The 13,363-nt window shown below is 35.3% G+C and overlaps 1 protein-coding gene across 3 annotated transcripts in view; it reads left to right on the top strand.

The window, feature by feature from the left end:
• The window catches only part of LOC103723019, a 29,921-nt gene extending 17,286 nt beyond the window's left edge, over window positions 1-12,635 (top strand). The window contains exons 7-18 of one of the 3 annotated variants that reach the window (XM_008813804.3): window positions 226-405; window positions 2,774-2,825; window positions 2,901-3,188; window positions 5,060-5,170; window positions 7,225-7,416; window positions 7,866-8,141; window positions 9,048-9,656; window positions 10,494-11,005; window positions 11,090-11,150; window positions 11,257-11,325; window positions 11,432-11,650; window positions 11,908-12,635. In XM_008813804.3, coding sequence (XP_008812026.1) covers window positions 226-405; window positions 2,774-2,825; window positions 2,901-3,188; window positions 5,060-5,170; window positions 7,225-7,416; window positions 7,866-8,141; window positions 9,048-9,656; window positions 10,494-11,005; window positions 11,090-11,150; window positions 11,257-11,325; window positions 11,432-11,518 — 2,437 coding nt within the window. In that variant the 3' untranslated portion in view covers window positions 11,519-11,650; window positions 11,908-12,635. Of the gene's footprint in view, window positions 1-225; window positions 406-2,773; window positions 2,826-2,900; window positions 3,189-5,059; window positions 5,171-7,224; window positions 7,417-7,865; window positions 8,142-9,047; window positions 9,657-10,493; window positions 11,006-11,089; window positions 11,151-11,256; window positions 11,326-11,431; window positions 11,651-11,895 lie in introns of all 3 variants that reach the window. The other 2 variants (XM_008813802.3, XM_008813806.3) reach the window with 2 other exon arrangements.
• The last annotated feature ends 728 nt before the right edge of the window (window positions 12,636-13,363 follow it).

Genomic DNA, 13,363 nt, shown 5'->3' with positions numbered 1-13,363 from the left:
GCCAGTCATGAGAAGATGCATTGCTGATGTATCAGTGAAATAACTTGTTTATTGGATAGAGAAGCTTTGCTGCATCAATTAAATATCTTGATATTATCAAACATATGCACCTCCTGACCTCCTTGAGGTTCTTAAGCTCTCTCTCTCTCTCCAGACTGACTTGTATTTGCAAGCTGTTACGCTTTATTTCTGGCTATCTCTTATTATCAACTTAACATGTACCAGTGAGCAGCTACCTCTAAGACTGAATCCTGCTGAAATTTGTGAAGTCATAGCTGAAGTTTGCTCAGAATCCTCTTCACCACATGCAACTCAGTTGAATGCCTCATCGCGATTAACTAAGCATAGTGGGCAGCCTGCCACAGATGTTGCAGTTAATGTGCTCATCAAACTTGTTATTGACATGTATGCTCAAATAGATCTAATGGCTAGATAGATTACTTATATTAATTTTTGGCTCGTTTATATAACTCTTGTCTTGTTAAGTTCCACATAGCTAATGCAATACTGAAGATATATTTGCACAAATAATGTGCCTATTATACAAGAATATTGTTTCATATTTTTCCTGAGTGTTGTATACAATATGATGCTTATTTTAGATGATCCTCGTTGTTGCCGATGGTAGGACTGTCTGATAAAAGATGTAAGACAAACATTTTGTTTGAAGTAAATTGGTCATATACTGTCGTAAAATTTAATGACTATTTGAAAATTCTTGAATACATGTCTAACATTTTCAACTGGTTTTTGTTGAAATTTGTTTCAGCCTCTTAAATAGTCATGTGCTGATTTTCTGTGAAATCCAAGAACACGTTCTGATTTCTTTTTATGTGCCTAAGTGTAATCTTATCTTCATGTTACATTAACTCTTATCGATTTCTGTATGATATTATAAATTTTTCGACAACCCATTGTCTCAAAATTTTCTAAATTGCAACATTTGACACCAAAGTGTCTACATCAGTGTGAGATCATGTTGTATGACATATAATCATTGATTTCAAAGGGTGCCTTACCATCTCTCTGCTATATGTGTACTACACCAATGAAAGCACGTTGATTTTCATCTCTTTTACTAAACATTCACAAAAATTCTTATAAATTCTCCTCCTGTTCCTTAAAATTGTTAGCTTGATATTGAACCCGACCAATGGATGAAATGTTCTATATCGATAACAAAAGACTGCTGAAAGGTAGTAGGTTTTGTTTCTACTATAAAATACATTTTGCTAAAGGTTGTATGCTGCTTGGAGATTCTGGAACCAGTGATGTGCCAGCATTGCCAAGAGAAAATTGTTAAAAAGTGGATCCCAGAGAGGCACATGAACTGTTGGAACAAGAGTTAGGTGAATTCCTTGTTTTTTACATCAATAACAGACCTCCTTTCTGTATTATAGAGGCTGAGATAAGTGCATGTAATTAACTGCTGAGCTTATTCGTCAGAGGAAGAGGGTCTTAAAATATTCACAGGCTAACCTTGCTATATGATGAAAAGGGAAATGAGTTGTATACCTTCTGTTCAGGTTTGCTTTATTAACCTAACAAAACCTGTCTTTGTTTGAAAATGCTGTAGAGCCAGCTCTGAACCTGGTTGTTGTATGGTAATAAGATTGTGCTTCATTTTTTATTAGCTTAAATCTTCAAAGATGTTAGGGATGTCCGGTTGCTGAAGAAGAGTAGGAATCTTTCACCTAGCTCAAGAAGATCATAAACTGTCTTAATCACACACTCTTTGGGCATATTTGTAGACAATCTTGACCTTAAGTATGGCTTAAATTACTTGATAGGATACCTAATAGATGTTTAGTACCATTGCTGTTCTACATTATATTTATCTTAAGACTCTATAATCCTTAACTACCATGAATATCTGATATTTTAATTTGCATCAAAGGACTACATTCATAATCAGTGGCCAATTTATAAATTACTTATGGTAGAAGAATCAGCACCATTGAATGCTTAATATCCATTTTTGCACTATAAATCCAACAATCAGTAACACTTGAGCCATTCATTATTCTACTATCTCTTCAATTCTCACTTAATGCTAATCTTTTTCTTTCTTTCTCTGCATATACACTTCCAATTAATTTATCTTAAAAATGAGCATGGGATAAAAATAGAGACCTGATAATCTTTTTTATTAATATTCAAACTCCTGTCCAATTTGAACTTCCTCAATCTAATAGAACTTTTTTCTACATAAAAAACCAATAAATTTTACATGATGCCCTCTTCTCACCACCACCACAACCTATCTCACAAAAATCACCTCCAACTTTTCTGATAAATCCTTACACCCTTTCTTAATTAGAACCTATCTAGCTTTCTAGGAAATTGTTATATTCCTAGTTTTCTCATATGGCCATGATTCTCATCTGCTCCTGTTCCTAGAAAGCCAACACTTATGTTGCACATTTGTGCAGTACCTTTTTTTAATGCTTACCCATATATTTTCTCCCGTTGTGGGCATTTTTGCCACAGAAACTTGTTAATAAGTTACTGGAAAAATGTAAAATGGATGTTTTCACATATTTTACAATATTTGTTTTTTAAGAGTCATTGGTTTAATGTAGCTTTCTACTTGCAAACTCATGGGAAGACTGAATATAGTTATGAGCATACCATCTATACTGACTTTTTTTAATCTCCTGTGTTTTGTTGTATATTAGAATGAGTTTAATATGAGTTTGTTTTTTGTTTAATTTCCTTTTTGTTTTGTTGTGTATTAGAATGAGTTTAATTTGAGTATACTCTCCTTTTGTAGGTATGTGATGGATCCTGGAATTGCTGCTCCCCTTACTCTTTATATGCTAGAGGTGCCCTCCTTTGCTTCATGACTTCCTTGAGGGAAAATGTAGATGGATTTTCTCATTTTGTTATCTACCTTTCAGGGTATGCTTAGCTCTAAGAAAGTTGCTTCTAGGATACGGGCTTTTGATTTAATTCTAAACCTTGCTGTGCATGCGCAATTACTGGAGCCTATGTTACCCGAAGATTCTCCAGCAATTGAAGAAGTTGAACCTTCACAAGAGCCTTCTTTGACCAATGAAGAACAACTGGGGACACTGGGAAAGATGAATGCAGAATCTAACCTGCAACAGAGGATTAATTCATCTGTCGATAATTTTGAGTCATGGCTTTTGGTCATATTATTTGAGATTCTTAGTCTTCTTGTTCAGGTGAGTGCCAATTTGTATATTACTTTTGTTATGATCCTTTGGGGGATTGTGTAGAACTTGTTTCCATAACATCTGTGAATCTTTTTTGCAACTTTGAATAATTGCTACAGCTGAACTGATGGACTTGCTTCATTGTCAAGTGCGGTTCCTTTGGGGGCTGGGCAAATGCCCATGCAACCGACTAGGCAATGGACATGTCTTAGTATGCCTAGGTTACCCTTGATTTGAACATCATACATTTATTAATCGATACGTGTATGCCCACATTAACAGACACAAGCACAATATCGCGTATCATGCGTATAAAATATTTCCAACTTTTATTCAGTTCCAAGAATGCCTCTATTCTGAAAAACAGAATACAAATAGATAAACCTATAGGTTGGGATCTCGACAAAAGCATGAATAATTTTCAGCAATGAGCCATTTTGGCCTTAAGATTTAGTTAAGACTTTCTTGACCATTCTCTTGCATTTAGCTCCAATAGGAGTGCCCATTAGTTTCATCTAACATCCATTCAATGCATTTTTTCTCAAACCCACTGTCTCCATCTCTTTTTTACTCCCCATATGCAATCTAATCCAAATGTTATCCCTCTAATGGTGAACCATGGACCACAACTTTAAATGGATGGGCCACCGCTTGAGCTTGATTAGGAGGGTAAATAGCCATCTTTACATGTTGTCCTATGGCCGAAGTTGGCACGGAGATGGAATTCTTATTTTTCTTGGAATTGAATAGTACTCTAGGGCCATTGTGACTGGTAAGCAATGGTGTAGAGAGAACAGTGACCCAAGAGAAGCTTTGGCTGAGGTTCTGAGTGTAGGTTTTGACAAGAAGTGTCAAGTTGTTGTTGGTGCTGTAAGTTTTTTTTTTTTCACAAAAAAGTTGCTCCTCTTATGGGAGTAGTGAGAAGAAAATGATTTTTTTAACCCTTTATTTTCTCCCTCGTGTTCTCCACTTTTTCTTCTTCCTCTTCTCAAGTCTATTTTTTTTTAAAAAAAATGTTTATAGTAGTAGTGAGAAGAAAATCATTTTTTTAACCCTTTATCTTCTCCCTCTTGTTCTCCACTTTTTTCTACTTTCTCTTCTTCACCAACTTGTCTGGCAGTGCAAGGTCAGCACACGGTTAATTGCCTTAGGTCTATTTAACAATTATGTGCTTATTGTAGCAGCTTTAAGGGTTTTAATCATGCTTACAACATGACCTTAAAGCTTTCCATGAGGCTAAATGAACTTGTTGTATAACAATCTGTTCTTTCAGAGTTGATAGCCTCTTGAAGGTTAAAGAAATTGCATGCTGTGGCTGCTGGACTTTAGTTATTATATCGAAATTGTGTGCAACAGTTTCTTCTTATGCATAACAATGTCTTGAATAATTGGATTGCAAACAACAGACATATGATTGCAATTCATATGTTATTTAATTCTTAATAAAAGAGATCTAGCCTTCCGTTGATAGTTATTATTTCTGTCTTGTTAGGTGCTATTCTTCCTTTTCAAAGAAAAAAGGGAAGATATCACCTATGGTATCGTTATGGAACTTTCTTATGATATAGTGAGTTATACTCTTTGCAGAATTTTGCACATCGTATTCTCAACAATGCTTTAGTAGATAGAACAGAATCTCGATTGACAGATGAAGGATAATGAAATGCCCAAAAGTTTTTTTTTTACATTAATCGGTTCATTTTCATTTGAGAAACTGTTGGACAAACCTGTCATTGTTTCTTACTCCCCTGTTCTTTCTGATGTTTCATGGTCTGTGCTGTAATCGAGCTTGTTTACTGTTATTGTCTTTATATGCAATATTTTTTCCCCTTTAGATAATTATTTTGCACTTAGTGATATGTGCCATTGAGTATTTGCAGACAGAAGAAAGGGAAGAAATTGTATGGGCATCTGCTCTAAGTTGTCTATTTTACTTTGTTTGTGATCGAGGAAAAATATTAAGGAGCCGATTGGAAGGTCTTGACATAAGGGTGGGAAACTAAGCTTTGTACTTTATTTTCAAATATTTCATTACTCTGCTGTCATTTTTTCTTAGAACTATGAAACTCCTTTCAAATTATGGTTGAATATGCAATTTTAATGTTCTAAAAAAATTGATGCAGCCCCTCATATTGTCATGCTTATTATTAGGTCTGCCAGTCTAGTCCGGAATGCACTTTCACATCAATCTTTAGTTTGTCTTATAGCTGAAAAAAAGGAAATATGGTGCCCATTTGTTTTCCTTTGAAAGAAGTATTAATTGCATCCACACTGAAGAGATTCAAACATTAACTGGGATAATGCTTGTGACCAGATGGTCTTGCTATAAGTTGCAAGTATTGTCACATAATTGGGGTTCAGGACTTAGTATGTCAGGACAGAACTATTTATTGCAGTGACAGCTGAAAAGGCCTAGTTTGTAAAGAATTGGAGAGAACAGGGAACATGGAGAATATGTTATTGAAAGGGGAAAATGATTAGCCATGTTATAAGAATACCTTGATGCAGGTTGTAAATTAAGCATGATTTATATGAAGACAAATTTGTAAATATTAACCCTATGACAACAATTTGACAATTCTTCGACAATTTAAAAATTAAAATTTACAGAGATATAGCTTCTTAGCATTTTCTAACTTGATTACCATGGATTCACATTATAAATGTGCAGAGGAAAATTATTAATCTGATTTTACAACTGGTTGATAAATGAATAAGTTTGGACCTGGCAAAGCCCTCACATCATGCCTCTTTGTAGGGCTGCAAGTGAACCATGCTGTTCATGTGCAGCATGGACTTGGCTCTATAACCATTTCATTCAACCAGGAACATGCTTTGATAAAACCTCATTTTATGGCTTAGCTTATAAGGAATGAGCCTAAACAGTCCTTCACTGACAGATTTTGGTGTAACCTTGGGCTTGACTTGAGAAAAAGCAATTTCAAGTGGCTCGCGCACTGAGCTTGAGTACATCCCCGACGAAGTTGATCCAAAATGCACAATGTGCAGCCCTCCAATCAAGCACTGTATAGTTTTGCTTTATGGGTTATATCTAGCCATTCATTGCCATCCAAGGTTGCCTACTGTTATAGTACTTCAATTTTTTTCTCTCTCATCGTTCCTTTGTGTGTTTCCCTTTCTCTATATCTATGATGTCCATAGATTTTGTTCCGCACTTTTGAGATGTTTGTATTTATCCATTCATCTTGCATTATGGCTGCTTAGGCTTCCTTTATTGCACATTATCTTATTACGTTTCACTAGATTTACTATAGATGTACGTAATGACCTCAATTCTGCCTAATTTATCTTGTTCATATGCTACCATTATATTTTTAGTGTCATCCATGTGGAATATTATCATGTTATGATTCACTTTCTATTTTATGAAATATTCCATGCAACCCCAACAGCTCGTCACGAATATGTTGCACTCCAAAAGTTTTTATCTAGCTGATAAACTATGGCTCACCTTTTATGGATACATTATATATTTTCTGCCAGTTTTTTGTGTTATTGATCCACTATAAATGTAGATAATTGGAGCCATGGTACACTGTACTAGTCAGTACCGGTGGACACGGCTGTACCATATCTGTATCGAATCAGTATGCGGTATGGGGGCATACTGAGTGTAAGTACGCCAAACTGATCCCATACCGGGCATACCAACACTCTACTAGGATGGTACTGATACGGAGTCTGGTACCGAGATGGCGAAACTTGATTAGAACTGTAGGAGGAAGATGAGGAATGGTTAATGAATTAATGTATGTGATGAGCAATCTATGTGCATTTTATAAAGAACGGAGTTACCACCATACCTCTGTCTTTACAGTACATGCAGTGGTTGGGTGAACCACGGTCTAGATTTGATTTAGGGCTTAAAATGGGTTTTGATCGAACCATCTAAAATAGTAGTCTTTCCTTCTGATATCCTCTTATGGTGCATTTATCTGATCTCTGCCTTGTGAATAGCTACATTTTTGTTTATAAGTATCACTCACCTATCTTATGGCCTTCTGTTGTATGCTTTCACTTTCAGGTTATTAAGACCCTTCTGGAGATCAGTGGTGAACATTCATGGGCAGAAGTAGTTCATTGCAAGCTCATCTGCATGTTGACAAACATGTTCTATCAAACTTCAAATGGAGCTCTCCAAGCTGCTTCAGATACTCCAACACTTCTTGCTGAACAAGTTGATCTTCTTGGAGGAATTGACTTCATATGTCTTGAGGTACACTCTGTGTTACTCATCTTTCAAATAAATTGCCTGTGTTTCACAATACTTACGATCAGTTATTAATCCAAATGGGGTAAATTTTCTTGTTTGACAGTCGACTAGTGCTTCAGAAATAAGTGAAACACTTGAGTTAAATATGCATAATTGAAGTATGCTGAGGGATGTTTTATAAAATGAACTCATAATTTTAGCAGCATTGAAATGCTGTTAACTTAAAATTTAGTCATAATGGCTTTTTCGTAACTTTTGAGCTACAAGTCATAGTTTATCTTCCAATAATTTTATGGTTTACTTCTTTCTTTCTTTCCTTTAAGGGCCGCAAAATTGCTTTCTTTAAATATATTTTTGAAGGATCTGTTCAGTAAAATAATGATGTTTATTTGTTACTTAAAGGTTCCCCTAGAGTTGTCAAGGTGTGAAGCTTATCTTATTTTACTTTGCAGTACTCACGAGCCAACTCAAGGGAAGAAAAACGTGATTTATTTCTGGTTCTCTTCGACTATGTTGTATATCAAATAAATGAAGCATGTTTGGCTAGGGGAAGTTCTGCCTATGCCTATGATGAGATCCAACCTGTTGCTTCCATGCTTACTCTTGCAGATGCACCTGAAGCCTTTTATATTGCTGTCAAGCATGGCGTGGAAGGCATTGGAGAGATTTTGAAAAGATCTGTCTCTCCAGCCTTACCAAGATCAACAAACTATGAACGTCAAAATTTGGTAATTTGCTTTCAGTGAATATTATTATATCTTATTATTCAAGCCAAGGAATGTATTTAGAAATAAATAACAAACAATCCGGAATAACAACAAATATACATGAACTAAAGTAAATTATGAAGAAATTCCTATTGGAGTTTGCTTCTCCATAGGCTGTTGATGGTAGAAGCACAAAAATTGAGAATTATAGTTGGTTCTAGCATTCATTTTAGTAAGTTAATTTGTAAAATCTATCATCTCCCCTTGTAATTCTGTACTTCTCATTTCCTAGATAATATTTCTTGTTCTTCGATAAGCCTATATTATGAACAAAGACTCTAACAAGCTTACGCAGGGCCAGCCATGCACTGGGAGAACCACTTGATCAGGATTCAGGAGTCACTCTAATGCACTCATGGCTAACTTAACACCTAAGTCAGAGCTATTTTAATTTTTTTTTTTTTGCCTCTGTTTACCTGTAAATATTGTCTATCAAATGCTGTTTACGTATCTCCTTTTAGTTTTTGTTTTGTTCCAGTGTTACTATGGCATCACCAATCACTGCTATTCACTGTTAACTGAACATTACGAATTGTGGGTTTGAGTTCTTGATATACAAAAGTCCATAGTAATCCAAGAGGTTGCAACACTTACATGATACTTCTCAAAATGATAATTGACGGGACCCTTAATTGCACTTGATTTTTAAACACAATATTCGTAACCGATAACATGTGATTCCTTTTTTTTCTTTAAGTGCTGGTTGTGTTCTGTGTTCACTTGTGTAACAAGCTGTTACATGCCACACTTATGGTCCATTTTAGGATGTGAATCAGGTCAAAGGTATGAGGACATAAAAAATTAATATTTGCACTTTATACTTCTTATTTCATTTATATACGCTAATGGTTCTTTTCTTATATGTAGCTCTTGGACAAGATCATGAGGAAACTTGATGCAACTATAAGCACATTCACTCGATTAGATAATGAATTCTTATATATGATTCGAATAACAAAATCTTACAAGTCCCTTAAGAGTATTGAGAATGGACTTGGTGAAACTGACATTGGTACGAAAGCTAGACTTTGTTGGGCTACTATACACTCACTCCTTCACTCAGATAGATCTGCTTTTCGTCATCATGGGTATATATGGCTAGCCGAATTGCTTCTTTCAGAAATCAGTGAGGATAATGATGAGGGAATATGGTCGAGTGTTAAAAAGTTGCAGCAGCAAATCACCATGGCTGGCAATCAAGATTCAACTTCTCCAGAAGTACCACTGCCTATCTCTATAATGTGTGGTCTTTTGAAGTCAAAACACAACTTTATCCGGTGGGGCTTTCTTTATGTTTTAGAGAAACTTCTAACACGGTGCAAATTTTTGCTAGATGAAAGTGAGATGCAGCATGTAACCCATGAAGGTGTTAGTGAAAACTGTCTGGACAAAGCAAATGCAGTTATAGACATAATGAGCACTGCTTTATCACTGGTGGTTCAAATTAATGAAACTGACTATATCAACATCTTGAAGGTATTTTTGATATATTACTTCTATACCTTAATGGCATTTGCTGTCTGATTTTTTAAAGTAGACTTTTCTTTACCAAGATTTTGAATCCCATGGGATGGGGTCATCCTTGTTTTTCCATGGAAAGGAACATGCCGCCATCCTGCGCTGTCCTGAATTTTGGGATGGGGGATGCCCCAGGACACACTGATTGGAATTCTGGGGAGGGTGCAGGATGGTCACATCCCATGGTGGATGGTACCCCACTCAGCATCCTGCAGGATATGCTACTGGGATTTGAGACCATGATCTTGACCATGTCAAAGATTAGCTGCAACAATCTCTTCCTAGAATTTGTTTTAGAAATATGAGTAATTTCAACTTATTGCTTTTTGTGCTTTAGCAATGCCTTACCAAAACCAGTGATTAAAATCATGGCATAACAAAGATATGCTGGCGATGGGTATAATTTGGTTTTGCAGTCTCTTCTTCCTATTCTACAGTCATACTATATGAAGAGAATTCAATCCTTTTTGTCAAATTGGATATTCATTTCTGACTTGATCTGGACTTGTATTATGCAAGATTTTCCCTTTTGTACTTCTGTTTGTATTTAATTATTATTTTTGAGTATAATTTGTTCAAAATGGCTCAAACTCTCTTTTAAGTACTAGGTAATTATGCTCTAAATTTTAAATCTCAAAAATTGTTTTTTTGTAGAGCAGTATTCTCTTCAAATTTATTTAACCAAATGTTTCTAATCTTTACATTGCTTTCTAAGAAGAGCTATATCAAAACATTTGTATAGCATTCATTCTGTCTTCAGTATTTCTCTCCTCTGACTTGAACCCTTTTGTGCAGATGTGTGACATGTTATTTTCTCAATTATGTCTGAGGCTTCAGTCTGCGAATGAAATGCTTTTTAGGGATCTTAAAAGCATCAGCCATTTTTTTGGTTGTACAACTGAAATTCACAAAGGTGACTTGGAATCTCGTGTGTCACAAGAAACACTATGGAAGAACGATTGCAGAGAGGAGCTGCCACAAAATGTTTGCGCCAGTCAGGACACTGGTCAAGACACTTCAATTTGTAAGACAGCATCAATGGCAGCATTGGTTTTGCGAGGACAAGCTATAGCTCCTATGCAGCTGGTGGCCCACGTTCCAACATCATTGTTCTACTGGCCGTTAATACAACTTGCTGGTGCAGCAACAGATGATATTGCACTAGGTATTGCTGTTGGCAGCAAAGGAAGAGGTAATCTACCAGGTGCTACATCAGATATAAGGGCCGCTCTTCTTTTACTTTTAATTGGTAAATGCACTGCTGAACAAGAAGCTTTTGAGGAAGTTGAAGGCAAAGAATTCTTCAGGTAGTTTTTGCCCACCCATGCTAGTCATTACACTTACCAGTCCTTGGATATGCTTAACATTAATGTGCTTTTCAATGTTGATAGAGGTCTTTTAGATGATACAGACTCAAGGGTAGCATATTATTCTGCTGCTTTTCTGTTGAAAGTATGCCTTCTCCTTCCCTCGCAATTATCTCCTCTCCTCACAATTAACTATTCCTATTTGATTGCCTGTACTCTACAATGCTTACTGGTTCAGCTTTGATTCACAGAGGATGATGACAGAGGAGCCTCAGAATTACCAACGCATGCTTCAAAGCCTCATTATAAAAGCACAACAAGTTGTAGCCCTTTCACATGTTGCCTGAATTCATTTCTAAATAGAAAAATATATTCGTACATAAACACATTAACTGACATCTCTTTTTCTTCCTTGATAAAAATTAGTGCAACAATGAAAAACTTCTGGAGAATCCTTATCTCCAACTGCGCGGAATAATACAGCTGTCGAATTATCTTGGAACTAAGTTATAAAGTTAGAAGATTATATCAAACTTGGTTGTATCAATGAACAACAACCATGATGCTTCTTATTACCCTAGTGGTGCTCCTAAGGGATGCAAGTTGGAATACCTAGACTGGACTTGGCACAGGTGATACCATAAGGTAATTTGCTTTTTAATTTTGTCTGAAAATGTTCTTGTAATTAAGTTAAAAGTGATGTTGCATATGGAAGATGTGCTAATGGTCATCACGTAGATAAGGGTCTGAGGCGGATAGAGATGTAATAGACAGCTGCTAGTTTAAACAACTACATAAGCCCACTGGACACAAACTATTTAGTCATTAACTCATTATGCTGTTATTTCTTCTAGTTTCTTCTGGGTAGTTACTGATGAATTTTCTGGCAGTTTTGTTTGCAGGTGTTTAAGCAAAGCTTGTAAATTAGCTTTTTTGCTGGATAAATATATCTATTGAAGCATGTGATGCACAAGGGACCTTTCGTGTTACTTCTTTCATTTAATTGATTTAAATTATTTTCTGCAAGTAACCATCAGCAAGGGAAAAATTGTTCACCGTTCAGCTAAAAGTATTCCCTCCGTCAGTACTTGAATCGTACCAATCTTTTTTATAGAGGTGAAGTTTCAACCCCTTCATAGGAAAGCGGCTCTTCATTTCTTTGGTTACAGATAAATAGTCGCCAGGATTTGACGATGGGGTTCTGCCACCTGATAAGCAACTTTTTTTTTTGTAATTAAATTTTGGAATCATATGCTGTAGTACTGAGGTTCATGCAGGTTTTTTGTGAGGCATCCTCGGGTAATAAAAATTCTCAGTGTTCCGAAGAAGACCAACATCATGAGAACAAGCTGCTGATCTTGTAAAATATTGGCACAAGTGAAGGTCAGTACTTTTCTAGACAGCATTGTCTGTGCTATGTGGGGACTGCTTGTCTTTTTTTGATCCATTCTTCTTGATCCTAAGTGTAAATGTATGAGGTGTATCGAGGAATTTTGGTTAGCTTCTGTTACATCTTTTCGTTTTGTATGTATTGTTTTTGTGTCCTTGCGTTGGATATTTCAATGTTGTAAAATTGTGTATTCAAAATTTTGCTAAAAATATGAATAATAAGTTTGTATGCTTTCATTTAGTTTGCTATGTAATCAAAACTTTTGCTAAAAATATAAATTATAAGTTTATATGCTTTCATCTAGTTTGCTAGACTCTTGTTTGAATATGAAGAGTAGTTTTAGACAATTGAACCAGTTTTTTTAGTACCCTATTTATATCAGCCAATCTATTTTTAAGTGAGTAGCAGTGTTACTGTATTAGGGGTGTGCAAAAAAAGGGACCAAACTACTAACCTGATTCAAACTGGTCTCTTTGGTTAGGCTTATATATATATATATATATATATATATATATATATATATATATATATATATATATATATATATATATATATATATATATATATATATATATATTTGGGTTTGATACCAATTTGAGAAAGTTTTGAACCGAAGAGATTTGGATTGATTTTGGTTTGAGCTTTCACAAAACCAATTCAAATCGATCCGGCCCATTCCAAATCATATGTATATTTAAATATATACATTTAAATCAATCCGATCTGATCTATTTGTATATATAAGTATTAAGTATAGACATTTAAACTGATGTGATCCGTTCTATATGTATATATAAGAATATATATTTAAATTGACCCATTCGGCCACGACTACGTGTATGAAAATTTAGCCCAGTGCATTTACTTTAGCCCATTGAACATCAATTCTATGTAAAATAAAATTTTTATATTTAAACTTATTTAAATCCATATGGTCCACTTCATTAACCATCAATTTGATAAATCAA

Source organism: Phoenix dactylifera, chromosome 13 (genome assembly GCF_009389715.1).
Source record: "Phoenix dactylifera cultivar Barhee BC4 chromosome 13, palm_55x_up_171113_PBpolish2nd_filt_p, whole genome shotgun sequence".
NCBI classification, from domain to species: domain Eukaryota; kingdom Viridiplantae; phylum Streptophyta; class Magnoliopsida; order Arecales; family Arecaceae; genus Phoenix; species Phoenix dactylifera.
The sequence above is the reverse complement of the archived record's forward strand: the minus strand, read 5'-3'. Positions and strand labels throughout refer to the sequence as shown.